This window comes from Canis lupus, chromosome 26 (genome assembly GCF_011100685.1).
Source record: "Canis lupus familiaris isolate Mischka breed German Shepherd chromosome 26, alternate assembly UU_Cfam_GSD_1.0, whole genome shotgun sequence".
In the NCBI taxonomy this organism is placed as follows: domain Eukaryota; kingdom Metazoa; phylum Chordata; class Mammalia; order Carnivora; family Canidae; genus Canis; species Canis lupus.
In genome coordinates, this window is record NC_049247.1 from 16,448,343 (window position 1) to 16,475,365 (window position 27,023).

A 27,023-nucleotide genomic window follows, 5' to 3' on the forward strand; every position below is an offset into this window, starting at 1 on the left:
TTTAAATGAACTGCAGTAGAGGCACAAAAGGGAATAATCTGGAGCAGCCTCAGTAGTGGTTAGAAAAAGATCATCTCCAATTTCCACAGGCCACTCAAGGCTTCCAAAGTGTTTCATTCTTAGCCTGTGAAACTGACGAGGAAACTCTAGTCCAGCTGGTTGCCAGCAACACCCTCCAGCAACACCCTCTGGAGTAAGGCTTGCATGTCCTGAGGGTGAAGTATTCCTAGCTTCTACTGTAACCTGCCCACAGCCCTGCACATTGGGTCACCTGTGGAGCCCTTAGAAGACACTCACGGCGGGACACCTGGGTGGCTCAATGGTTGAGTGTCTGCCTTCGGCTCAGGGTGTGATCCTGGGCTTCCCACAGGGAGCCTGCTTCTCCCTCTGTCTCTGCCTCTCTGTGTGTCTCTCATAAATAAATAAATAAAATCCTTAAAAAAAAAAAAAAAAGGAAAAGAAAAAAAACACTCACGGCATCCCGGCTGGTGGACTTCATAATCTCGCTCAGCCCAATGCACACGCCCTGCCTCTCGTCGCTCTTCTGAGACCGCAGGCCTTCCTCGAGGATGGGGATGATCTCGGGCAGGATTTTCTCCCCTAACTTCCGGACGAGATCACCCAATGTCCTTGCTGCAATCTGTCAGGAGAGACAAGCCAGAACATCAACGCCTTACAAACGCCAGGGTACCTGGAAAGCAACTCCAGAGTGAGGGCCCTGGACCTCCTAGATTTTATCTGAGTCACTCACAACTTCCCCAAATGCTCTTGGCCCTGAAGAGCCACCAGAGTGCTTGCAAAACATTAAAAAAACACAATTATTTCTTTGTGTCACACATACCTACACAACCTAACGCAAGAGCCAGCACCTTATATATGAACAGAAAACTCATCATATGATGCCTGATCAAGAGCCAGCTTCCCTAAACTGATAACCACAGCCTAGAAGTCACTTCATTCTGCACTGTTGCCCAAGGGGAAATGAACTGGACACAAATGCTTTTAAGGAAAAAACAAATCCATCTCCTCTGAGGCCTTATGCAAACCCTTCTTTAGAGCCAATGCGTAGTTTGCTTGCCAGGGATGGGGCTGGAAGTGGGTCAGAGGGGATTGGGAGAAGCAATCACGAGCCCAGGCTGGGCCTGTCTTCCCAACCATAGAATATGCTTGGCCCCACCCCCACCTAGGTCAGCCCCAGCTCATACACTTGCCTCAGTTTCTCACTCTAGACCCAGCAGCCCCTGTCCAGCCTCTACTGATGGCTTCTGCACATCCTACCCTTACATCTAAAGCCTTCTCCCCCTGGTGTGGAATTGACTTTCACACGACCTCACCAGGTTAGTGCTTACCCATTTTCTATCCTTACGAATCATTTCTCCTGAGCAGTTTCTCCTGTCCCCCAGCTGGTCAGAGGCCCATTATATGCATCTGTGGCACTCATGCATTTGCTATAGCTGCATTTACATCTGTTTGTGTGATGAGCTGATTAACATCTACCTCCTCTATCAGAGTATAGCTCATGAGGCTAAGTCTGCCTTTCTTCCCCATCATATCCCCAAGTTTTAGGCCCCTGCTTAGCACAGAGTAGGTGCTTAATAAATATTTGTTGTGGGAAAATTAATAAAAGGAAACCTCCTTCAGAATGGAGTCAGGAGGGGTGCCTTGGTAGCACAGTCAGGCATCTGACTCTTGGTTTCAGCTCAGGTCCTGATCTCAGGGTCATGATATCAAGCCTGGCACTGGAACCCTGATGAGCTAAGCACTGAGTGCAAAGTCTGAAGTTTCTCTCTCCCTCCCCCTCTGCCATCCCTCCATGCGCTCATGCATGCATGTATGTATGTGCGCACTCTCTACCAAATGAATAAATCTTTATTTAAAAAAGTGGGAGCCAGGAACCCAGAATGGGACACTCCCACACCCTACCGCTCTTCATCAACTCAGACACAACAGGAAAAGATGAACCTTGCAGACTGAACAGGAAGAAACATACTTTACTGGGCCAGCAGGACGAAGGAAGATTTTCTCCTCTGCCAGCAAGAGCCCAGCCAATGAGAGACTATCACAACTCAGCCAATGAACAGCCACTAATCTTCAATCTCCCAGTTTCCGCCAACAGACCTTTTTGTTTACAACAGCCCTCCTGACGGCCCCTTTCCCTCTATAAGAGAATGTATCACTCCTTTGTTCAGCAGAGTTGCCTATAGTTTTGCCAAGGCTTACATTTCCCAAACTGCAATTCTCTGCTATTCCTGAATAAATCCATCTTGCAGGCAAAATATCTGGCTGTTTCTTTTTTTTTTTTTTTTTTTTTTTTTTTTTTTTATGATAGTCACACACAGAGAGAGAGAGAGAGAGAGGCAGAGACACAGGCAGAAGGAGAAGCAGGCTCCATGCACCGGGAGCCCGACATGGGATTCGATCCCAGGTCTCCAGGATCGCGCCCTGGGCCAAAGGCAGGCGCTAAACCGCTGCGCCACCCAGGGATCCCTGGCTGTTTCATTTTTAAGAGTAACCATTGAATGACTACGTAAATAAATAAATGCTCTCCTCTTAGATATGGGGTGGCCCTAGGCACCCTAGCCTCTGATGCTGGTTCAGAAGCAATGTCCAGAAACTTACAGTTCTCTTATCTGCACACGTGCTAGCCAAGAAACCCAGCAGCAGCCCAAAGAGGGTGGGAAGGATCTCACGCAAGGTACGGGGGGTATTAGAGACCACAATCTTCCAGACGTGCAAGGATGCCTGCCGTACAACCAGCTGGGTGTCTGAGCGGCCCATGTATAGCCCTGCCAGCACTCGGTTCCGTCGATCTACACCCAGGGCAGTAATGATAGCCTGCAGCAATAGAAAAGAAGGGAGAACACAGGGCAGTGAACCTCCACAGCATGAGTGCCAGAGCACATCCCTACCATCACCAAAAGCAGAAAACCAACCCAAGGTACACACCTTGTTGGACTGGGCAGTTCCAAAGTTATCATCTTCAGAAGCAGTTTCTGTGGTCATCTTCCCAGTGACCCCGGAGATATGGAACAGCAGATCCCCCAGAAGCTGAACAGAGCTGAACCTGAGGAGGATGCCAAGAACAGAGTCACAGCACCACAATGGGCAGTCTCAGAGGAACAATGGAACCCTGGCCAAAAAAGGCGCTGGAAAGAAGCGCACCCAAAATATTCCTGGTCATTATCTTGGAATGAGGGAAGTTACAGATAATTTTCATCTCTTTGCACTTTCCCACTTTATTTTCTTCCTAAGTTTACTACTAATGAACATATTTTAATAATGGGAAAAACCAACATTTTTAGAAAACATATGTGAACATTTCTGTAATAAAGTTAGAAAGAAGAGAGATGGAGGGTACATAAGAAAGCATTAACAGGAAACCAGGAGTGCTGGTCATTAGAACTGGACATGTAAGGGGAGGCCTAGAAGGATAAACTACATTTCTCTTCAAATTACATTAGGTTTATTGTTTTTAATAACTGCAAAAATAATAGTGCTATTCAAAGCAAAGAATCAAAAACCACAGAAAAACACAAAGAAAGTGAGTGTAAACAACCACCCATGGAATGCCTGAGTGGCTCAGCAGTTGAGCATCTGCCTGTGGCTCAGGGAGTGATCCCGGAGTCCTGGAATCGAATCCCACATCGAGCTTCCTGCATGGAGCCTGCTTCTCCCTCTGCCTATCTATGTCTCTGTCTCTCTCTGTGTGTCTCTCATGAATAAATAAAATTTAAAAAATAATAATAATAACCAACCACCCAAACTCCCCCTACCAAGGCAGCCACCCCGACACTCTGGTGACACTCCATACAAGTCACTATCTAAGAGACATGCACAGTCCCTCCCATCCAATGTGGGAAGTGGGCCTGCACCACAGGCACTGGGCTGTGGCCCACACTTCCTGCGTCAGCTAATGTGGTCTTCTTATACCATTTCTTGTAGTGGCTGAATAAAAGCTCACCATGTGAATAGGCTGGCTTTTTTAAAACCAACTTTCAATTTTTTGAATGATAAAGTATACTGCAACAAGCATCCTTCTACATAAATCTTTACGTGCCTGACCAAATCTGTCCTTAGAATCAATGTCTAAGAATCAACTTCTAAGTTAAATTTTCAGATTAAAGAGCATTCATGTTTAAGGTTCTAATACAAACTGAAGCACTAAGTAGAGCAAACTTTTCAAAAGAGAATCAGGATAGAGACACTGTTACACAGAACTGGAGAGTTACTGAATGGCTAAGAGCAAGAATCTAGAGAAGTTGAGAGTTCCTGGCAACATTTTCCTCCTCATTTCTTAATCAGAATTCCCAAAACACAAAGCTAGAGCCGCTGGATCTTTCTGCTCGAGGCCTTACCTTATTCTCCAGAGATCGTCAAAGAGGCCTTGCTCCAGCTGGGGCAGCAGCAGGGCGATGGCCGTCTCGGCATACATGGAGATGACCCTCTGGCCTGCACGCAGGGCGGTGTCACGCACAAATTCATTCTCATCAGCAAGAGCCTGTACACACAGAGGGTGGGTCAGCCATGGCTGCCTCCCCCAAGGCACCAGACCCAAAGGAAATGGGACCTCCTGAAGAGTAGGATGAGGATTCTGGCCACCCAGTCCCAGCTGGCAGGGAGCCCTGACTCCAAGGAGAGCACGTGCATCCTGCCCCATTCAGTAATGCTACCCTTGGCCTAGTCCCTGGTGCCTACTTTGAGGATACAGGGGATGATGGGCCCCACGTAAGGAGTGAACTTGTCCCCGAAGGTGATAGGCAGGTAGTTGAACATCATGATATAGCCATCTCGGACGTGGGGTGCAATGTCGACTTTGCTGGCTGTAGCCACAATTTCTGGCATCAGCTTCTCCAACTTCTCCACCCCCAAGCCAGCCATGACCTCGGCCAACCCTGCAACAAAAGGAGGAGTGACCCACTGGATCTGAGGGCCCCTAGATGGCATTCCCAATTTGGTCCCTGGGCCTGCCCTGGCCTCACCTTGTGCAGCGCCTGAGCGATCCACGGAGCTCTGCTCATAGGTCAGCGTCTCCATCAGCCACGGTAGCAAGTCCTCAAAGCACGACTCCCCCATGCCCTTCACCATAGCCCCAAGGGCCTTTGCAGACACTGTCCGTACCTATCAGGGAGCCAAGAGCCAGGGCCATAGGAGTTGCAGCATTTCAAAACGAGGGGCTCATGCAGGAGTAGGGAGAGGCCCCTCGGTCTCTTTCCTTCTACCAGACAGGCACAAAAGCACCTTATTGGGAATTCTCAGGAATCAATCTTCTGAGGAGTAGACTAAAATACCCCCAGCCTCACCTCAGGTACAGGGTCCAAAAGGGAGGCTTTCAGGCCAGGCGTCACGCTTGGTAGGTAAGGAGCCAAGTCCTGCAACGATACGAAAGGTGACCTGGTAGAAGCCTGGCTCCTGCTTCCTCTGGAACTGGTTCCACCATGGACCCTGACCTCCTCACTCTGCTGACAAGGAAAGCTCAGTAGGGCCGCTCACAGGGCCAGCAGGGAAGAGCACCTGGTGAGGAACCCCCCCTGACTGGTTCCCTGGAGGCCCCCGTGACTGCCTGGGAAACGACAAGGGACCTGAGGCCCACCCTTCATATGCTGAAAAAAAACCCTCAGCTAGAGATCAGTGCTCTTCCTCCTCTTGCCCTTGTCTCAGAACCAAGGCCCACCTCACCTCTGGAATCTAGGAAATCATTTCTGGCACTTCCCTTTCAGAACAATGTTATCATCTTCCCATTCTCACCCTAAAAGGTTTATGTCTCTTGGTATAGCATTTAGGTTTAGGCAACAGTTTTAAATATAGAAAAAACCTTATGTTCCCTGAAGCATCATTTAAAATAGCAGAAAACCTTGGACGGTATATGACCAACAAAAGGATTATGTAAGTTATGGTAGATAAACTTGTTAGAATATTAAAGAACTATTAAAAGCCATTTTTGTGAATAAATCATTGTAACTTAAAAATAAGCTTATGTTCAGGAATATAATTTTTATATGCAATAAAAAACGTGAGTAATAATTGTTTTAGTGTTGGAACTATGTATACAATCATTTGTTTTAGCAATTTTCCCATTTCCTAAATTCTCCAGGATTGACATCACGTGCCTACTTTTACCTCTTATGCCCATAGCCTCAGCAAGCAAAGCATGGCTGTGGGAGACCGTGAGCTCACACATGGAAACCCTTGGGATAGAGTAAACAAAGTAAATGTCCCAAACTAGCCTAATTTCCTCTAATTTGGAGGCTTATAGAAGCAAATGCTTGTGACAAGAGAACTGCAAGCAGTCAAAACAGCAGCCATGTTGCCAACATAGGGCACGGCTGGGCCTTTCCTCCTCCTCAATCTGTAAAAGAGCCCAAGGATGGCCTCATCTGGTGGCTGAGCTAGTAAGAACTTCAACCACAGTGCTCTATAAGATGCCCAGAGAGCCTAGTTTTCTACCCTCTACCCCAAAATGGTCTTCTTCCTCTAAACATAATCAGGGACCAAAAGCCTATAGCCCTGTGTCTGCTGTGGGCAGAGATTCTGTGCCCTGAACCAGCATCTACTGGTCTGTCCTACACCAGCCCCAGTTGGGCCGCTACCTTCTGGTCTGTCAGGGAGTACATGTTGCCAATAATCTGGGCTGCCATCTTCCGCGTGTCCGTGGAACGGTCCTGGAAGGCTCTCTGGACAATGGGCATGATGAGGGCCAGGGATGGGGCATCAATGAAGTGGACAAACTTGGTATCCAGCAGAGTCTGCAAGCATTTCTGGGTCTTCCTGGAGGGGTCCGTCAGGGCATCCAGCAGGACTGGGGCAATGGCTGCATGTCCAAACAAGAGGGAGGCTAGTTTACACAAGTCTCAGGTGTGGCAAAGCTGCCAGGTCCCCAGAACTACAGGCAGTCAGAAGAGAAGGGAATCTGGGGACACCCCTCCTTGGAGCCCCCCAAGTCACCAGCTGTGGAAGCCAGTCTGCTATGCTTGCTTCGGTAGCACATATACTAAAACTGGAAGCCAATCTGCTTGCAAAGAGCAATCCTTGCTCAACTAGGAAGAAGGTATAGCCATTACCCCTTTGCACTGTGCAGCCTGATCTTGCAAGACAACTGGGGGGGTGACCTTCAGTGGGCACCGAGCCACAGCCACAGTACTGAGCCTCCATGGGAACACTGCTCAGATACCACGTGCCTCCTCATGGAAATGGCAGCACAAAGTGGTTTTGCAAAAATACTGTTTTGAGACACCAAAGGCTGCTGGGCCAGTGGTAGCAATGAAGCACACGATGCTCAGAGCAGTTAAACCCACATAAAACAAGCTCTCCAAGTCAGCACCATCAGCCTAGCAAAATAATTGCCAAGAGAAATACATGGCTTCTCTTTTCCACAAGCCCAGGGAATTCAGCCACTATAAAGACCCATGCTAGTCAATAACTAAAAAAAAAAACTAATAACTCAAGTAAAAAATGGACAAAAGATTTTAACAGTTCTCCAAAGAAGATATGCAAATGGCCAATAAGCCCACAAAAAAACAAAAGACATTCAACATCATTAGTCATTAGGGAAATGCAAATCAAAACAACACTGAGATGCCACTTCACACCCACTAGGGTGGCTATAACCAAAAAGACAGACAGTAACAGTGCCAGCCTTGGGAACTCTCACACATTGCTACTGGGAATGTCAAATGATCCAGTTGCTTTGGAAAACAGTCTAGCAGCTCCTCAGAAAGGCAGGCAGTTACCATACCAGGACCCAGCAATTTCCATTCCTAGGGGTCCAACCAAGAGACCTAAACACATTTAAAAAACCACTCAGGGCAGCCCGGGTGGCTCAGCGGTTTAGCACTGCCATCAGCCCAGGGCCTGATCCTGGAGATCCGGGATCAAGTCCCACATTGGACTCCCTGCATGGAGCCTGCCTCTCCCTCTCCCTGTGTCTCTGCCTCTCCCTCCCTCTCTCTCTCTCTCTCATGAATAAAAAATACAATAAAATAAAATAAAAAATAAATAAAATAAAATAATGAAATAAAATAAAATAAATAAATAATAAAACAAAATAAAATAAAATAACCACTCATATACAAATGTTCACAGCAGCATTATTCTGAGCAACCAATAAGTGGAAACAACCCAAATGTCCATCAACAGATGACTTGATAAACAAAATGTGGTCTATCTATATGATGGATTATTGGGCCATAAAAAGAAATAAAGAAATGACCCATGCTACAATATGGATGAACCCTGAAAACATGATGCTAAAGCTCAAGAAACTAGCCAAAAATGATCCTACCACATGAAGTATCTGCAACAGGCAAGCCCAAACAGAAAGCAGATTAGTGATTGTCAGGGCCCAGAGGAAGGGAAGGGAAAGAAGAGGTATGGGGTTTCTTTCTGGGGTGAAGAAAATGCCCCAGAACTAGACAGTGGTGACATTTATGTAATTTTGTGAATATACAAAAAAACCCATTGAATTGTATAAATTTTTTAAAAGTGTCTTTAACACTATGCAAATCATATCTCAGTTAAAAAAAAAAAAAGACCCATGCTGGATTTCCAAAAATGCAAGCACTTCCCCTCATCTGATAGAGACTGAGACTGCATTAAGCCCTAGGAATCCCCCAGGCTGCTGGACATTGCGGAAAAACAAAACCCAAGGATACCTATTCATCTCTTGCAAAACAAAAACACACAAATCACAAATACTGTTTTCTGAATGAAAATAAGTCTGGTAACATCCTAAGTACAGTGAACAATCACCTATGTCCCACCCTGATGTTTAACATTTAACAAGTGATATGCTGGGCGAGATAGTAGCTGGGTTTTGTTTCTAGAAATCAAGTCTCCAAGGGATCCCTGGGTGGCGCAGCGGTTTGGCGCCTGCCTTTGGCCCAGGGCGCGATCCTGGAGACCCGGGATCGAATCCCACGTCGGGCTCCCGGTGCATGGAGCCTGCTTCTCCCTCTGCCTATGTCTCGGCCTCTCTCTCTCTCTATGTGACTATCATAAATAAATAAAAATTTAAAAAAAAAAAAAAAAAAAAAAAATCAAGTCTCCTGCCATCACTCCATCAGAAACCACACTACAGAGCATAGAGGACTAACCCTTCCCTAAGCTTCTCCTCTATCACGTCTTCTGGAATGAGACAGAATAGAAAGTTCTCAAAAAACATACTGATACTGATGTGGTCCAGAGCATGTGGATACTGATGTGGTCCAGAGCATGTCACTCATTTCTGTTGACCTCAGGGCTCAGCTGAGTGCGCAGGGTTCCCTGGGAGCCAAGCTCAGCTGAGCTGATGACTCAGTTTCCCTATCTGTACAGTCAATGATGAATGCTCCAGGGACCAGCGGCAAAACTGCTTCCAAACTACTTCCCACTAATTATCTTAGAAATTAGAGGTTATTATCCCAGAATTTCAAGGTTATTTCAATGTGAATCTATCTTTAGAGGGCAAAAATCTTTGCTGAATGCACACATTTCCTGCAGTGTCCAGGAATGGGAGAAGAAGCCATAGCCAGTGTGCTCATGGGAGAAGCATACCTAGGATCTCTGGGTTCCTGATGACGGAACCAATCTGCCTTAATGCCTGCTGTCCAGCCTTCTGCACTTTGACGTGGGAGTCAGTGAGTACCTCCGTGAGCTTGGGCACGATGTTGGGCAGGCAGGATGACAGCTGCTTGGGAGCACAGTACGCCATTGCCCCAAGCAGCTCCACTGACCCTGGAGACAAGAGACACAGGCCCAGCATGAGATCACTAAGCATAGGCCAGGGAGCCACTTGTGCTGGCTGCCAGGCCAAGGGACAACCAGCCGGCTCCTCTGCAGACTGTGCTGAAACAGGCCCCAGTAAGTAAGGAGTAGGGGTGGATGCCCTCCAGCAGAGTGAGCACAATGCTCCCAAGGCCTGCTGAGCCATGAGATTCTGGGTGTGATGCAAGGTGATGTAGGGGAGTAGGGGAAAGAGGTAAGACCAGGATCAGGGGAAGACCTGGCTGAGTCCTGGCAATGACCCTAAGGCCAATGCACTGAATTACTCTAGTCTAGTTTCTTTATACATATATGAAGAAACTCATTTAGAGCTGTGATTTTTCAAACTGCAGGGTGGAGCCTGAAGGCCTGAGGGGGAGGAAGGACCAAGTGGGAGGGCCCCGATGTTGACCCTGACCAAACCAAAACAGCTCCACTTGTATCTGTTTTGCATATTAGGATGCCAGAGAAGATTCTATTTTTAAAAAGGGACTTGGGGCGGGGGGGGGGGGGGGGGCTTTAAAGTCACAGAAGTTGCCACAAACTAACTTTAAAGCTCTAGGACCTCCTCACTTAGGGCTACAGTTCCCACGAGAGGCCTGTTCTTTGTATGAAAGCACACAAGCTATTGAAGCTGCCTGATTACTCTGAGGGTCTCAGCCTTGTCTGTGGGCTGGGGAGCACACATACACGGGACAAGATCCCTGGATGGCTCTCTTGATCCCTGCAAGGGCAGTCTTCAGAAAAGGAGGTTGGGACACAGACACCAAAGGGGAGCAGCCTTACCAGCTTTGGTTCTCCAGGATTCCTCCTCCAAGGCAGCCAGTAAGGAGGGGAGCACCAGCTTCACCCCGTGAGCACTCAGGTTGCTCATCACAGCTTTGGCACAATCATCTGCAGCCTCAAGGGAGGAGAAAAGGTGTTCAGGGGCCTCCTTGCCCAAGAAACGGTCAAGGCTGATTTAGATCGAATGTTCCTCCTGGCAACCAACACTGACTAGAGGTCTCCTGTGTCAGACCCTGTGTACAGACATAGCTGAGGAGAGTTCCTCATCTTACAAAGCTTCAATACTTTACTGGAAATTGGAGGAGTCCATACCAGTAACTGACGTCTGGGGGGGAGGGGGGGTTCCCAGCAGTGGGCCCTCCCATCTCCTCAGACCTTGGGCGGAGACTCACAGGCACTGGCGGCCCCAGCTGGCAGCAGGTCTCACATGCAGCCTCAGGACTTACCTCACGCACATACTGGTTCCCATCTCCGAAGCACAGCAGCAGATGGGGCAGCACATGAACCACATACGGCTCGAAGAGCTTCCCCAGCATGGTGCACAGCATCTCAAAGGCAAAGAGGGCTCCTGGGGGTGGAGGAACAGGTGGAAACAGATTGTGCTCTGGAGGCAGCCACAGGATAAACTCCCTGCCATCTCCTCCTCTCAAGGCAGTTGTGGGACTACAGCACCCTCTACCTCCCCAAGAGCATGGATGTGGCTGAGCAGGAAGGAGGAGAGAACAGGGCAGTGTCTGTCACTTCGTGGCACTAACAGCTAGTAAGGCCAATTCTGTCTCAGCGGATGGTCTCAAAGCTGAGTAAGAAATAAAGTCCAGGCTACAGGAGCAAGGACGGGATGAAATGGGTTACACAAACTGCCCCCTCGACAGGACACACACAAACACCAGGCCTTCAGTGGGGAAGGAAAGGCCAGATTCCTTCCTCTGGAAGCTGTGGGGACTGACTTCCCAACCTGGGCAGCCCCAAGCTCAGAGACACTCACCTTCTCGCCGGCGGAAGTTCTTCTTATCCTGGATGGCATCAGTCAGCGCTGCCATCATCTCCTGCTGCTTTAGCGAGAGGATGCCCAGGCCTTTCACCAGGCCTGCCAGTCCGTAGGCGGCCCCTTTGCGCTCTGCGTACTTGTCTGACTCCAGCAGCTGCTGCATCAGCCTCTGGATCATCCCTCCTGCGTCCTCTTTGATGGCTGGCACGAGAGGTGGTAAGCAGCTGGCCACGGATTCCTGGACCTATGGGAGGGGCCTGCCTTGTTGCAGCTCAACCACAGCCACTCCTGGGGGCTGCCACAGTCCTATGCAGTGCCTCACCACTAGATGTCCCCAAGCCCCATCTCAGCCACTGCCTGTCAGACAACACAAGGCATCAGACAAGCAAACAGTGTTAGGTGCCCGTGGATGACACGGGCTCCATCAGGGGGCACACTTGATCTGTGAGGCCTAGTCAGATGACAGAAAACTCCAGGAAGGCACACTCACATAGAAAGATCTAGAGAGAAGTGCGTGACTGCGCCTTCTTAAAAATGGCCTGAGTCTCTCAGTGTTCTTGTCAAAGGCACAGGGAATTCAGCCTTGCCTTACAGGGCGAGGCCCAAACTGAGTGGTATCCAAAGGCTGCACCAGTTCTGCCTTCCAACCACAGTTCATTAAGCTCAACAAGAGAGTATACAGCAAAGCATTGTGCTGCCAGAGGCCCAGGCAGATCCTTTGCAGGTGAGTTTTCAAATTTACTTGACCACAGTTTTGTGAACCTACATTTGAAATACTATGGGTGACCCAAAATGCAAGTCACTTTAGGGGGGAAAAATACACACACACACACGCACACACACACGTTTTTCAAAAAAGAAAACAACAATCCTTGCACTATGCTTACAGTCCACATTAGAAAGCCCCTGAAATGTGTAAGGAACACACAGAGAGGGACACCTGGGTGGCTTAGAGGTTTAGCGCCTGCCTTCCGCCCAGGGCGTGATTCTGGAGTCCCAAAATCAAGTCCCACATCGGGCTCCCTGCATGGAGCCTGCTTCTCCCTCTGCCTGTGTCTCTGCCTCTCTCTCTCTCTGTGTCTCTCATAAATAAATAAATAAAACCTTAAAAGAAAAAAAAAAGGAACACACAGAGGGTCAGAGAAAGCTCAGCAGAGGGAGCTGTCTTTTTTTTTTAATCTTGCTATCCCTAGTGCTGGGTTTATTCTAAGTGCAAAAAGAGATTATTAGTAAATAAGTAGGAAAAAAATCAAAGTACTTAGGAAATCTACTAGAGCAAAGTAACTCCTTCTCCAGGGGTGCTCTTCAGTATAAACCAGGCTGCCCCAAGAAAGAGGATGACTCCTTGCTGAGAACTAGGCCTCCGGGGCCCTGATACCCAACTGGGCCCTAGTATCCCACTACACACATGCAGTCTGTCTCAATTCCCCAACTGGCTTGTGGGCTCCAGGCCAGGAGGCAGGTACCTGTTGGGAGGGGGTAGAGAGAGCAGCGATGAGCTTGGCAACGATGGGCTTCACTTTGGGGTCACTCTTGTCCAGATGCTTAGCCAGAGAGCCCATGAGGACCACTACACTCTGCCTCACAGCATCATAGCTGGCATCGTTGGGCGCATTCTTCAGAAACTCCTCAAACACTGGCAGCAACGAGTTGACATTCTCCTGAAAAGCCAAGCCCACCCAAAGCCTCATGTCAACTCTACACGCTGCATCAGGGATGACAGTTTCTGCCTGAGGATGAACCCCAAGTCTGGCTTGGGACTGGCAGCCCAACAATGCCAGCGGGTTTCCCAATTTTCTGGCAGCAACGCAGCAGACTTACAAGAATTTAACAGCCTTTTGGGTCTTTCTGGCTCAAAAAAAAAGAAATGAAATTTTCCATGGGGGCCAGTACCCAGCCAGGCCTCCTGGCACTCAACCTCACTAAGTCCCACCACTCAGTCCCGCCTCCTATCCTGGCCCAGCCTGCTGAACCCACCCCTCGACTGGCTGAGATCTCTCACCTTCCCATGGGTGTTGAGTGTCGAAAGGGCTGCATCTAACATACACTTCCGGACATCTGGGTTTCGGTCATTGAGAGCATCAGGGACAAAAAACTGGAAGAGAGGCTTCACCTGAGAGCTGTCCAAACACTGGGAGAGCTTGTTGAGGGCCAGAGCCAAGCCACACCTGGGAAGAAGGGGGGATATGTCAGGCGGTGAGAGCTGACCAGGGGCCTCCTCTGCTGATGGAATCTATCCCAGTATGCCACAAGGAAAGGGAGTTTGCACCAGCTCCCTCTGAGGTACAGAACCAGTACAGAGCCCATTGCCTCGTGTTTACCCACCAATCTACACCATGGCCTCAAACACCCATTTGTCAAATAGAGACCTGCCATCTGCCCAGAGTTTACCTCCTACAAGGGTGACTTTGGGCAAGGACCAGCTCTGCCTCTGTTTCCCCACATGTGAGTGTAATGCTTACCCTTCTACCTCCAGGGCAGGCTCAGGAGGGTAAAGAGGTAAAAGAATCAAATGTGAAGTCACTTGACTGTGAGCATACTCTACAAAGACAAAGTACTACTATCTTTTTCAGCTACAGAACAGTAAAAAGGTCCCCAAGGATCTCTGAGGAACCAGGCCCAAGAAAAAGAAGAAACACACCCAATATCACTTGGCTAGCCCAAGAGGAGCCAGGACTTGAATTCAGGTCTCTCTGACTCAGAGGGAGGTCTTGCCCTTTCCTTCCACTGTCCCATGACTCCACACTATCTCCTCTCAGCACCCAGCCCAGCCAATCTGTGGTATCTGAGAAAGCTCTGAGTGGAACAAGACTGCAACAGCTGTTACTGTACCTGGCTTCCCACTGATCTGGAGGAGATTCGGAGATAACTCGTCCCAAGGCATCCAGCACTGGGGGAGGCCGCTGCAACAGACAGGTTGATAAATGCACTGCAGTGCTCTCCCCAGCCGAGCTATGTGAGCTAGTACTTTGCTTGTTATGTGAGGTAGGAGATCAGTCACAGCCACCCTAGGCCACAGTGAGTTCTAACAAAGCATGTTGGAGGCCAAGCAGAGTCCAACCTACCCTCCCGTAGCCCAGCCTGCAGCAGGGTGCGCAGGCCACTCACATAGAGCTTCTCCTGGTAAATCTCCATAAGTCTGCCCATGACCTCTGCCGCCTGCCGCTGGTACCGGGCCACAGCTTGGGAGAGGGCTTCGGCTCCGGCCTGCCTCACAGCTGCCTCATGATAGATGACATCATCGATTAGCAAGGAGCAGAGGTCTGGCTGCAGATCTAAGCCCATTGTCGACCAGAGCCTATAGGAGACCAGAGGCAGGGACTAGTCAGAAAAGGATCTGTGGCACCCACCCTGCCAAACCCAGCCATCTGGTCCTTCTCTTATTGTTGGCTAAGCACTCTGGGGCCAGTTTTTCATAAGTGGAGAGAGGATAGAACTGGAAAAAAAAAACAAAATCTTCTAGTGGCTCCCACCTCTCGGCCAGCTTCCGGATCTCCTCCTCCTTATCAAACTTGACCACCCAGAGCCTCCGCAAAAGATTCAGGCCATTCTTCTCATCAGTATCAGGCGCTGGCAATACCATGTGGAGTTCCATCAGCCCCTGAAAGGGGGTGAGATGGGACTCAGTGAGGTCTGACTTTTTGTAAGAGCCTCTGACCTGTCTCTTCACCTTCCTCTAACGCTGTACTAGCCAAGACATAGCCACCAGCCACACGTAGGTCTTAATTAACTCTAAGTTCCTCAGTCACACCAGCCACATTTTAAGTTCTCGACAGCCATACATTGGCTAGTGGCTACCACACTGATCAGCACAGATATTAAATATTCCCATCATTACAGAAAGCATCATTGGACAGCACTACCAGTACCACGCATCAATTCAACTCATTAGCTGCTCTGGCTTCTCCCACAGCTTTTCCTTTGTGAGATGATGGTGGTAGAATCTTTTTTAACATAAAATTTAAAACCTCTCAATGTGGGGTGGCTGGGTGGCTCAGTCGGTTAAGCATCTGCCTTTGGCTCAGGTCATGGTCCCAGAGTCCTAGGATCAAGCCCTACATCAGGCTCCTCCTCCCCTCCCCCCCGCTCATGCTCTCTCAAATAAAATCTTTAAAAGAAAAATAATAAAAACTTTCAATGTGTAAGACAAAACCTCAGAAAAAGGACATTCCCTTGGTCTTCAAGAAAAATTCACATTGCTATTGTTTTCCACATTTTGCCAAGAGCCAGTGAAAACTCTGTCACAGATCAATAGCATGGGGCTGAAGACAGGCATTTGGGAAGCCCTGTCTCATACTTCAAGGAGAGTATGCTTTTTTGATCCAAAAGCACTAAGAAAAGCCAAGTATAAGGTGATAGGTTGAAAAAACAAACTAATCCTCTTAGTTGATCATTGATCTATCTATAAAAGAACCAAGAGACCACATTCATTTTAGAAAACTAGTGAAGCCAGGGCACCTGCGTGACTCAGTTGGTTAAATAGCCAACTCCTGATTTTGGCTCAGGCCATGATCTCAGGGTGGTGAGATCGAGCCTTGTGTTCGACTCTGGGCTGAGCATGGAGACTGCTTAAGATTCTCTCTCCCCCTCTCCCTCGGCCTCCACCCCACCCACTCCCTCTCAAAAAAAAAAAAAAATCACATAAAGTCTTCCAAGGTAAATTCAAAAATAGCCAGTGATACATTGTGACAACTGCTTCATCATCCCCCTTCCTAGAATGATCCTGACCCACTCCATGACTTTTTCCCTTTGTCTCCAGGATACACAAGTGCAAATGTGAGACATCTCCTCTATCATTTGAAGGAATGTCTCATACAGTTCAAACACCTGCACTGAGGGAAGAGGAATACCACAGTGGTCCTGCAAGAGAGGGGGAACGCACCCGGAGCGCAGTGTCCCGCACGCTGGCACAAGGGGACTGCAAGGCACAGAGCAGCACATCTACCTCCTCCTGCTCTGCGAAGGCACAGCCATCCTCGCCACTGCTGCTGGCACACAGGGTGGTCAGGGTGTCTGAAGCCAGAACCTAAGGAGGACATTGATGCACTAAGCTCAGTTCACCAAATTATTGACTTTTATGGGGCCAGACATGGGGCTGGGTGATGGATGGAAGAACCCAGAGAGGGATCTGAACTGAGAATGCCTACCCTGAAGCCCTAGTGGAGACAAGCCCCCTGCTCCAGCCCAGGACAGTGGCAGGTCCCAAGCAAAACCCCTCACTACCTGAGAATGTCCAGGCTGGCTCTCTCAAAAGCAGCCCTTTAGCTCAAATAGAAAAGTGAGGGCTGAGAAAGATAACAAGGACTCAACACCACCAAGTGCTAGGACCAGAGATCAAGCTCACAAACTCAGGTGCAGCAATAGCCAGCTGAAAACCAGATCACCTGCAGGCGGGGAGAGCCCGTCCCGATCACCCAAGTCAGAAGGCGCAGCATGGCCACTCGAGGCAGCAGCTCCGGGCCATTCTAAAAGAGAACAGCACATAAGTCAGGGTGAGGCTCTGGGAGGTATGTAACAACGCCTGGCAGCATGAGCAGCAGCATCCTCTCCCCGCAGGGAACCCTGTCAGGCTAACCACTAACTCCATGGGAGCCAATTCCAGTTAGCCACACCAGCTTCAGGGATTCTGAACAAGTACATTCTGAAACATATTTGAAACTCACAGACAGTGAAATACAGATGGCCCCTAAACACAGGGATGCTTACCTTGAAAGTAGGAGAGAAACAAAATAAAACGGGATACTATCTTTTTCCCTTTTGTTGGCAAGATTAATTACTATCTGAGGCTGCATTAGGTATGGAGAGACAGGAACTCTTGGTGAGTTCAGAACATGCTCCATAATCTAGTAACTCCACACCCAAGAATGTGTCCTGTAGAGTGCTCACATGGGTGCACAGTGGGGCATGTGTGGACAAGGACGCACACCACAGTGCTGTTCAAATTAGGGAGAAGTTGGAAACAATCTTAAAATACCTATCAATAGGTAAAAACTTATTAAATAAAACATGGTGTACTCAGAGCATAGAGCCCTACACAGTCCATGAAGCATGAGAGGAAACCAGAATATACAGTCATATGAAAGAAGCAGGGCAATCCACCTATGCCTTACTGTGTGGAGCAATATTTCCTTTTTTTCCCCCTGCTTTCGTGTTCATGGAATTTTTAAACACATGCACGAATTTGGCACGTTTTCAGAATACAATCTATGAAGGAAATCCTTCAGTGAATGAGGTCCAATCCCATAACCACAAGCAAGTCAAAGGAAGAGTGATCACTATTATCTTCTGAGTTATATAAAAAAAAAAAACAAAACTAACACAATAAATTGATTTAAAATCCTTCAATGTCTCTAGGTCAGAAACTTTCAGGAAACCTGTAAGCTGCTTTGAGGCTGTGAGTGCTACACTAAAGAGAACATCTGGGTTCTCCTTACCAATGACTGCTGCTATAAATACATGCACACACTCCACTACCCTGCCAGAAATGCTGATGGTCCAGGACATATGGAGGGCCCCTGCCTCCCTGACCCCACTCAAACCAAGGGTGGAGCCGAGCTCCTCTGCCAACCTCGTCCACACGCCCAGGGGGATGGCTGGGTGAGGCCCTCAGCTGGGCATGGATGGTGAGGATCTGAAGAATCTGGGCCATGCGCTCCTCCTCTTCCTCGCTATTGTGGGGCAGCTCAGTCAGCACCATCTTTAAAAATGGGAACACTAAGGAGAAGGCTGGCGCAGACAGGGGCGCAGCATCTGTGAGGGCAAGAAGCAGACACAATCTTGCAGGCATCTACAGAAGCTGCGGCCTGAGTTTCCATCCTCCAGGTGAGTGGGGTCAGGGGTGAAGGAGGCTGGAGACCCTTTCTGATGCCCAGGAACACAAAGTATGATAACAGGGACAATAGCCAGCAGCCCAGCTCTGAATCTTACTCCTACCCCAAACACTGCTCAGTTCCAGGAGGAGAGAATTAAAAGACACAGGTAGATCCCAGTGAGGAGAAGCAAACTCTCAGTGGGGGTCACAGTGACTCAGAATACCAGGACTCAGAAATTCCACCATCCTCCCAACCCTTTTCAGAGGAGGAAATGAAGGCCAGGAACAGAAGTGACTTGCCCAAGGCCACAGCCTCAGAAAGGCCTTGGAGGGACACTGAGACTCACAGGCTTGAATGAGCACACACACTGCCTTTACTTGCCCTGTTCCTTACCTGGCTCACCCTTGCCCACCCTGCTGGTGATGGTGTGGCTATGCAGCAGGGTCACCGCCCTCTTCACAGCCACCGACAGCTCTTCCTGGCACCATGACTTATCCAGGGCACACTCTGGCTTCAGCAAGCGTAGAGTCACATGGCTCACCAAAGTGCCTGTGTCCAAGAGAAGGAACCCAAAGGGGATGACCAATGCAAGGACACGGACTCTGGCCTGGGCACAAACCAGGGACCCCCAAGCAGAGATGCCTCATCTCTCTGACTTAAAGGAATTAATTCTGCTATGCCAAAACGTCCTCAACCTGATATCTCATTTCATCTTCATGACAGCACTGGGCGGGGAACGGTGCAGGTAGGCAGGCAGGAACTGTCCTTATGCTAAGAAATTAAAAGTATGAGCCACCCAGGGTTGTTTAGCTAAGGGTATAAGCTCTACTTGTCACCTGGAGCTCCCATCTTCCATGTAATAAGCCCAGCCAGTCAGTAACAGTTTCAGGAGGCTCCATAAGTACCAACTAATTTTTCCACTCTGAACTAGATTCTAGCCTCATACCTAGGAACATACCCTTCAAGCTATGAAGTCTGCTTAATGCCATTACCCCACCAAAGTGAGGCCATCACAGTGCCCGGCTGCCCCACCTAGTCTGTGTATCTCCGTAGTTAACCAAACGCTAAGGGCCACAGGGACCTCCCATCACTGAGATGGGGCTGCCTCAGGAGCTCTGGGCTGCACCAACTGGCCACATGGTACCAAACCAACCCCGTTACCACTTAATTTCTGACTCCTTAGTTTGAAAACTTACAGACAGATCACACTGATTAGTATCTAAAACTTCGTACTCAGAGTGAAGGCACAGCAGATGTGAAACATGAGGGAGGAGGCAGCTCTATGTGGCTCCTAGGGATCTGCAGCCTGGGGTTCCAAGACTGTTTCCAGATGGGCACAGAAGTCGATGCCTAGACCACTCCCTACTCCCCATAAGCACTCAGGTGCACCTCCTGCCCCCCCTCCCAACCTGCCCAGGGCCATGCCCAAAACCAGCAAACAAGAACTGACCCAAAGCCTTGAGCCTAGGGGGCATGACGCAGGCAGCCAAGGACAGGAAAGGGTTCTTGATCCTGGGAGCAGCCAGGGGAGATTTCAACAAAGGCAGGAAAGAGTCGACCAAAACTGGGATATACTGGGTCAGGCCAGATGGGTTCTTGGCCAGGATGGTGTCCAGCAGGCCCAACGCCGCCTCCAGCTCACCGTCCAGCTGCAAGCAGAGTTGGCCCGGTAGGCAGGTCAGCAGGGCCTGCTCCAGACAGTGAGGAGCAAGCTCAGCCTGTGGTGGCAGCAGCCCCTCACCTCTTGCAGCCGCCTCCGGATCTGCGCCTCCTTGTCCAGCTGGGCCTGCAGCATCTCCTTCTGCTTACTGGTCAGCTGCACTTCCTCTTTTATGCCTTTCTTCTTCTTTATCTCCTAAAGGCAACGAGCAAACCAATTCCATCTCCTGGAATAGACCTCCCTGCCTACCACAAAGCAGGGCAAGATCAGTCCAATTGGCACCAAGCCGGCTGTAAGTCTATGACCCTGGGCCTACAAACCACCATATGGCCTCCCTGACCTCCCACAGAGTCCACAGCCACCTGGTTTCCAGAGGATGGAGACAGCAGTAGAGAAGTAATTTCTTACTGGATTCTCAATTGACAAAGGCAAGAAGAGCCTTTTATATGTGAGAAAAATGAGAAGTCCCTCAATGTGCTGGAAATGGTATGCTAATCATGCGGCTTCAGAATCTAAACCTTAGCCTCCCTCCAACAGATGCTCTCCCCCAGTATAAGCTGCAGCCTGGAAAAGGCCAAGAAATCACTCATTCATTCAACAAGCATTTACTGAGCACCTCCATTGGTAGGGGAACCCAGGACTGGTGGAGGGTTCAAAAGAGTGTGCATGGACCTCAGGATGACCCCAGGGAACTGTATACACGAAGCACAGAAAGTCGCCAGGCTGAGGCCACCAAGCTCAGCAGCTACCCTTCTTTGCACTCACCTCCTTGAGCTCCAGCTCGATGATCTGCTCCTTGAAGGAATAAGCTTTATTCTCTCGCTTCATGTTGGCCTTCTTTATACTGTCCTGCTGGGCACTGAAACATCAAAGCAGGTGATCAGCCAGCTCCAAACAGCCAATAGGTCCTCCTGTCTCCTGCCAGCAGTGAAACCTCAGCTGGCTTTGAAGTTGCATGCACCAGCAAAGTGCTAGATACTTGACGTGCTCTTGTATCCCAGGCTTAAGCATGTGCCTGGAACAGAGCAATACTTGTCCAATAACGAATAAGCGATCTGATTTATTCCTTAAAACATTTATTCCTTAACCCTATAAAAGACACCTCTTTCTCTTACAGGTAAGAAAACCAAGGCTTAGGGCAACTGAATCCACAAATGGGGACTCACCTCTGGATAATAGATTTGTCATACAGCTCCCCGGCAGGGGTCTGCATAATGGCAAACTCTTCCCGTGTCACCTGGCAGAGCGCAGGGTTCTGGACAGAAGCAGTGATGGTGCTAATGAGCTGTGGGAGGACCCGGTCCGGGGACAGGATGGAGAGGGAGCCCATGGCATTCATGGAAGACTGTCAGACAAACACCAACTCAGTCAGGGTGTGCCATAGGCTGGCACTGGAGAGGGGTCCTACCATGCCTAATGCTCCCAGCTACAGGCTCCTCTTCTTGCCCCTGCCTATTCTGAGCACTGCCCGCCACAGTAGACAGCTGCAGTGTGTGCCTGCCTTCTCCCCAAGCATTTCCCAGCTTGTGGCACCAGCATCCTGACTGGGTTTCATACTACCCCTCTACCCTCAATCTCTGTGGTGCAGGTGGAACTGCTCCTACCTTTTCCGGAGGTGGGCATGTGACTTTGACCAAAAGGACAGGCTCAGAAATAGCACAGGGCCCAAGCCAGGTCAATGAGGGTAGTGAGCCCCCATGCCAGTTGAAATGACTGGAAAATGCAAGCTTTTTCCACTGCAGGTGATGGGGTACGAGCTATAAGCCTGGAAGTGTCAGCTGTCCCACTACCAGAGAGGAGGAGACTGCTGGAGAATAGAGCCCCCCTCATGGAGAGCAGAGAGGAGACACAAATGCCAGAGACAAAGAGAAGGAAAGCAAGAAAGACACCACCTATAGCGTTCTATAGCCAGCATCATGGGGGCCAGTCATACCCTGTGACTCAGCAGTCAGAAGCAGCAGGAAGCCCCTCCTTATGCTTAAACCACTTTGCATTTTCTGTCACTTGCAACCCAAGAATTCCAAGACCACATTTTACAACACCTGCACCTATTTCAATTTCATTGAAGCCTCCCTCTGACACACTGAACCTGAGGCCAAAATTAGTCCACATGCCAGTCACCTGGTTCAGGGGACTCTGTGTGGTGATCCTAGGGATGATCTGATCCAGGTGCCTGGTGATGAAAGCTTCTAGGTCAATCTTCATCCTGGTAAGGAGCGCCGGCCAGAGTCCTGACTGCACTGCCACTGCAGGGAAGTGGAGCAATTTGAGGCCTCTTGCCTGGCCTGCCCTTATCCTGCCCAATAGAGTCCCTGGCCCTCCTGCAAGTGTCCCTGGCACAAACCTAATGACGGGTGGTGTGAGATGATCAGCATCTCCTGGGCCAGCTGCTCGGTGTTGGTGACGTCACCCTCCAGTCCTGGCACCCCGGAGATGACACAAAGAGCTTCCTGCAGGACCCTCGGGGGTATGTAGGCCCTGCCTGCCTCAGTTACCTCCCCAGCATCTGTCACCAGAGCCTCTAAGGGTAGCACCTATAAGGAAACAACTCATGAGACTGCTGCGCAGAGCCCTGTGCTAACTGGGGACACAAGGGACACAGATGCCAGGAACACAGCTGCCTTTCACACATGCTGTTCTCGGGAGCTCCCACTAGAGTGGAGGCTGATGCCTGGCTCCCCACAGGCTGGGAGATGTGCCTGGAAGGAGGAAATACATGTGACTTGGTACCTAAGAAGCCCATAGGGGGAAAAGCAGCCACAGAAGCTGGTCCAGGAGACCCAGTCAGAGACCACAAGTCTGTCACTGGCCCACATCCCTCAAGAGCGATTAGGGAACAATGAAAAGGGACCAGGTCTTTGGGGTCATTTCTGCCACCCACTGACTGGGAGCCCTGCCAAGTCATTTCAGCTGCCAGAACCCTGGACAACTCATATAGAATAAGTGTATTTAGTCTATCTGCCTTTTAATAGCAAGGTGAAAAAAAAAAACAAAGGAAAGAATGGGTAGCAAATGCTCTAAAAATCATTAAGTGCTTCAAAAACAAAGTGTTATTTCATCACTCAAGAATAAAAAGGTTGAACTACATGTCACAACACATGGGAAGAAAGAAAAGCACCTCAGGGGAAAAAAAAAAAAGGAATTCTGTGAAACAAGATGTTATCAGAGCTCAAGGGCAGGGCAGAAGATTCTGGCATCACATGATATCTGAGTGAGAATAGCCCAGGAAGAGACCAGCCAAACTCCCTCAATAACTGGGGTGATTAGCTAACCGTGTCAGCAAGCCCTAGTTCTGGACCCCAGATACCCTCACCTTATGAGAACTGAGGACAGCCTTCAGCTCCTCCAGAAGCCCAAACGCCAGTTTAAAGCCCCCAAGAGAGGACAGCAGCTTCCGGACTGTGTGCTGGGCTTGCCTGCGCACGCGCCAGGTGCGGCTCAGGAGCACGGCCACCAGAGCCCGGTGGTACTGCCTGCAAGCACAAGAATACAGCATCCTGGGGAGGGTGAGCGTGGGGCTCTCCACAGCCAGCCCTCCCACCCTGCACACACCACTATTTCGCAGGCTTTTGCCACGGTTTGCCCCACTTGACCCAAAAGGAAAGGTAAACAAATTTCACGTACTGAACTTTGTTGCCTGTGAATCTATGTGGGTGGTCAAGGAAAAGCCTCTCCGTCAACTGTAACACGGTACACAGGGCTGGGAAGGGAGACAAACAGTGGAAGTGTTTTTATTTATTTTTTTAAAAGATTTTTATTTATTTATTCATGAGAGACACAGAGAGAGAGAGGCAGAGACACAGGCAGAGGAAGAAGCAGGCTCCATGCAGGGAGCCTACATGGGACTCAATCCCGGGTCCCCAGGATCACACCCCAGACTGAAGGCGGTGCTAAACCGCTAAGCCACAAGGGCTGCCCTGGAAGTGTTTTTGTTTTTTTTTAAAGACTTATTTATTTCATTTTATTTATTTATAATAGACATAGAGAGAGAGGCAGAGACACAGGAGGAGGGAGAAGCAGGCTCCATGCCGGGAGCCTGACGTGGGACTCAATCCCAGGACTCCAGGATCGTGCCCTGGGCCAAAGGCAGGCACTAAACTGCTGAGCCACCCAGGGATCCCCCTGGAAGGGTTTCTAAATCATAGAACACATCTAGAGCACCTGTGTGGCTCAGCTGGTTAAGCGTTTGGCTCAGATCGTGATCTCAGGGTCATGAGGTCAAGCCCCATCTAGAGCTCCGCACCCAGCAGGGAGTCTGCTGGAGCTTCTCTCTCTCTCTCTCTCTCTCTCTCCCTCTCCCTCTGCTCTCACCCCATGCGTGCACACTCCTTCTCAAATAAATAAGTAAAATCTTAAAAAACATATATAGAATACATCCAAAAAGAACTGGAAAGTCCTGAAGAATTAACACTAAAATGTACATGTGATTAACACTGCATGTAAAATTACAGCTCATCTGAAGTTCCTTTTTTGCTGACAATGTATTTTGTACTAATGAAAAAGATACATTTTATTCTAATTAATTTAAAATTACTATGCAGTTCCAAAAAAAAATGAGGACACATGCATACTGAAGTAGAATGACTACCAAGTCTACAATGCATATAGCAGGCATATTACCATTTGTGTAAAAAAAAGGTAAAGAACTAACACAAAAAGTTATCTGCTGGTATGAATTATAAAATACTAAGGATATACAGAAGCTAATACAACTGGTTATCCATGGCCAGGGATACTAGGTGGCCAGAGATCAAAGCGGGGGTATGATTTTCAACATAGGCCTTCTTGGATCTTTTATTCTTTGAATTATGTGACTGTATTTCCTATACAAGAACTAATTTTTTTTCCTAAATCAGGAAGTGACTAACAGTTTTAGTTCATTAATAGGATGTTGTGATTTGTGAGTCAAAAGACTTTTCAAATCACCGATTAGCAGCAGACACCCCTAAGGCAACCTAGAATTTTAAACATACACTTAAAGATCAACTGTTCCTTCTCTGCCAGGAGAGAAACCAGTAGTTTTGTGTCTCCTAGTGGGGGAGTGCAGCCAGCCACACTCCACCAGAGCTTTTCAGCTGTCTTGTAATATAAGAAAACCTCCAAGACAGCACCAATTACCCAATCAGCTATAATTACACCTAACATCGCAGCCCCGCAACCATTAGTGCTCTGTTTCCACAAATCTACCCACTCCCCCACTTCTCAGCTTCCATGCCACACAATGCGTGTGTGTTCCATGTGTGTTCATTCCCACAGCAGCCTATGACACAGTAGCTGACCACAGCACTCTGACCCGGGTTTTTGCAGAGCTGACTGCTAAGGTTACAGGCACTCAGGAAGGGTCCTCTCTGAAGACCCACCAGAGGGACACAGGCCCAATCTCAAGTTCAAGTACGTTCAACTAAGTAACTCACCATCCTCTGAAGCCATGAGCAAAAATTTCTCAGAAGTGAAAATCTGCTTCTTTTCATCTACAATCAGCTGCCAGAAACCACCGAGTTTGGCCTCTGCAAGAAACAAAAGGTCACTCCCTGATATAGCTCACTCCGCCCATCACGGTTGGTCCCCTCCTGCCTGAAGATACTGGGGCCAGCTACATTGACAGACCCTCTTCTGCAGTAGGCAGTAGGGCTCCCCCAGCATGTATACATCACTCCTAGGCTAACTGTCTCCCCTCCCAGTCCTGCAAACTAACCCATCCTTCCGGTATCATTGCCTATATGTAAACTTTCAGTGGTTCTCTGCTGCCTACAGGAGACCAGGCAAGCATTTCCCACCTGGAATTCCCACCTACTCCAGGTGGCGGGCTGCGATACTTGATGTTCACACATGGTGCCTTCCCTGCTGGAGGCTAGTCTGAACGCATCCTGGGCTGTTCCCTTCCAGTTGGTGAAATCCTTCCTAGCCTTCAGGGCCCTCGTCCAAATGCTCCCTCCATGAAGCCTTTCGTGATAGCCAACACCTAAACTAAGAGCAATCCCTCCTTCAAAACTGCCCTAAGGAGGTATATTGTCTTATAACTACAGAAATATTTTTGCATCTCCTCTCTCCCACTGGAGTAAAGCAGCTTAAAATTAAAGCCTGGTCATGTTCATCTTTGCCTCCCTGCCAAGGCACCTGATGAAACATGACCAGAGCTGAACTCCACTTCCAACCATGGAAGTAAGTTCACGTCCATGTGCAGGCAGAGTATGACTAAAGCAGACAATAGAATACCAGGTGGCCACAGAAAGAAAGAGAAAGCTCTTTGGGTTGCACTGACTAGGACTCTTGTCCAAGGAGTGTTCAGTACTTAATATGGCATATACACAGAACACTACCTGGTGTTGGTCGATTACATATTGACTGTTTCTGGACAGTAAATGGTAATACTAGCCAGAGATGGGAACTTAGGGCTAGAAGATTAGCTAAGGGGAAGCTTTTCAAGTTACTCCCTAGAAAGGTATAATCAATTAAAAAATGCCCCACTATACTAAACCCAGGCCAGTCTGGGCATTATATACAAACCCCCATCCTAGAGCACTAGAGCAACAGAGCAAAGGAGGACAGTGACAAGAGTCCCCTGGCTATATTCCCACGTCCAAGTGTGACCCTGAGGCTCATCCCTGCAGATGACAAGGGGCACCATGGCCGAGGCAGTGTGGTAGTGACCACACCAATCCTGTCAAATTCTAAACATCAAAACACTCCTCCCGGGGACTCTGAATGAAGCCTCATCTGCTACCACGGGGAACAAGTCCAGACCCTTACCAGCCTGTGAGTCAGCCACAGAAAGCTTTGAGAGCAGCAAGGCTGCAGCGGCCCCTTCGGTGACAGTGGGAACCTGAGTGCTTTGGGAGGCTGCTTTCTCCACTGTCTGGATGAGCAGAGGCAGCAAGTCCAAGGCCTGCAATAGTGTGTCACCTGTGGAGAGAGGACTAGCACCTTACAAAACACTATCAGGGGTGACAAGCTTACTCAAGAAAGGAGTTATCCATTCACATCTGAATTGGTTGACTAAAATGCTTCACCTTGTCAAATGCTGTGAAGTAGGAGAAAGAGA

At 49.0% G+C, this 27,023-nt stretch overlaps 1 protein-coding gene across 1 annotated transcript in view; it reads right to left on the bottom strand.

Moving 5' to 3' along the window:
* GCN1 (GCN1 activator of EIF2AK4) overlaps positions 1 to 27,023 on the bottom strand; it is a 59,312-nt gene that overhangs the window by 13,774 nt on the left and 18,515 nt on the right. The window contains exons 15-45 of the mRNA XM_038575295.1: positions 26,732 to 26,884; positions 25,396 to 25,488; positions 23,606 to 23,681; positions 23,295 to 23,454; positions 22,326 to 22,515; positions 22,103 to 22,227; positions 21,148 to 21,326; positions 20,747 to 20,840; positions 20,063 to 20,176; positions 19,772 to 19,970; positions 18,715 to 18,870; positions 18,078 to 18,259; positions 16,894 to 16,974; positions 16,392 to 16,535; positions 14,983 to 15,110; positions 14,618 to 14,807; positions 14,342 to 14,412; positions 13,512 to 13,677; positions 12,976 to 13,170; positions 11,507 to 11,753; positions 10,968 to 11,089; positions 10,522 to 10,636; positions 9,529 to 9,708; positions 6,588 to 6,808; positions 5,301 to 5,369; positions 4,980 to 5,118; positions 4,696 to 4,892; positions 4,356 to 4,498; positions 2,947 to 3,064; positions 2,620 to 2,835; positions 476 to 640 (exon numbers count right to left, since the gene is read on the bottom strand). Coding sequence (XP_038431223.1) covers positions 476 to 640; positions 2,620 to 2,835; positions 2,947 to 3,064; positions 4,356 to 4,498; positions 4,696 to 4,892; positions 4,980 to 5,118; positions 5,301 to 5,369; positions 6,588 to 6,808; positions 9,529 to 9,708; positions 10,522 to 10,636; positions 10,968 to 11,089; positions 11,507 to 11,753; positions 12,976 to 13,170; positions 13,512 to 13,677; positions 14,342 to 14,412; positions 14,618 to 14,807; positions 14,983 to 15,110; positions 16,392 to 16,535; positions 16,894 to 16,974; positions 18,078 to 18,259; positions 18,715 to 18,870; positions 19,772 to 19,970; positions 20,063 to 20,176; positions 20,747 to 20,840; positions 21,148 to 21,326; positions 22,103 to 22,227; positions 22,326 to 22,515; positions 23,295 to 23,454; positions 23,606 to 23,681; positions 25,396 to 25,488; positions 26,732 to 26,884 — 4,628 coding nt within the window. The remainder of the gene's footprint in view (positions 1 to 475; positions 641 to 2,619; positions 2,836 to 2,946; positions 3,065 to 4,355; positions 4,499 to 4,695; positions 4,893 to 4,979; positions 5,119 to 5,300; positions 5,370 to 6,587; positions 6,809 to 9,528; positions 9,709 to 10,521; positions 10,637 to 10,967; positions 11,090 to 11,506; positions 11,754 to 12,975; positions 13,171 to 13,511; positions 13,678 to 14,341; positions 14,413 to 14,617; positions 14,808 to 14,982; positions 15,111 to 16,391; positions 16,536 to 16,893; positions 16,975 to 18,077; positions 18,260 to 18,714; positions 18,871 to 19,771; positions 19,971 to 20,062; positions 20,177 to 20,746; positions 20,841 to 21,147; positions 21,327 to 22,102; positions 22,228 to 22,325; positions 22,516 to 23,294; positions 23,455 to 23,605; positions 23,682 to 25,395; positions 25,489 to 26,731; positions 26,885 to 27,023) is intronic.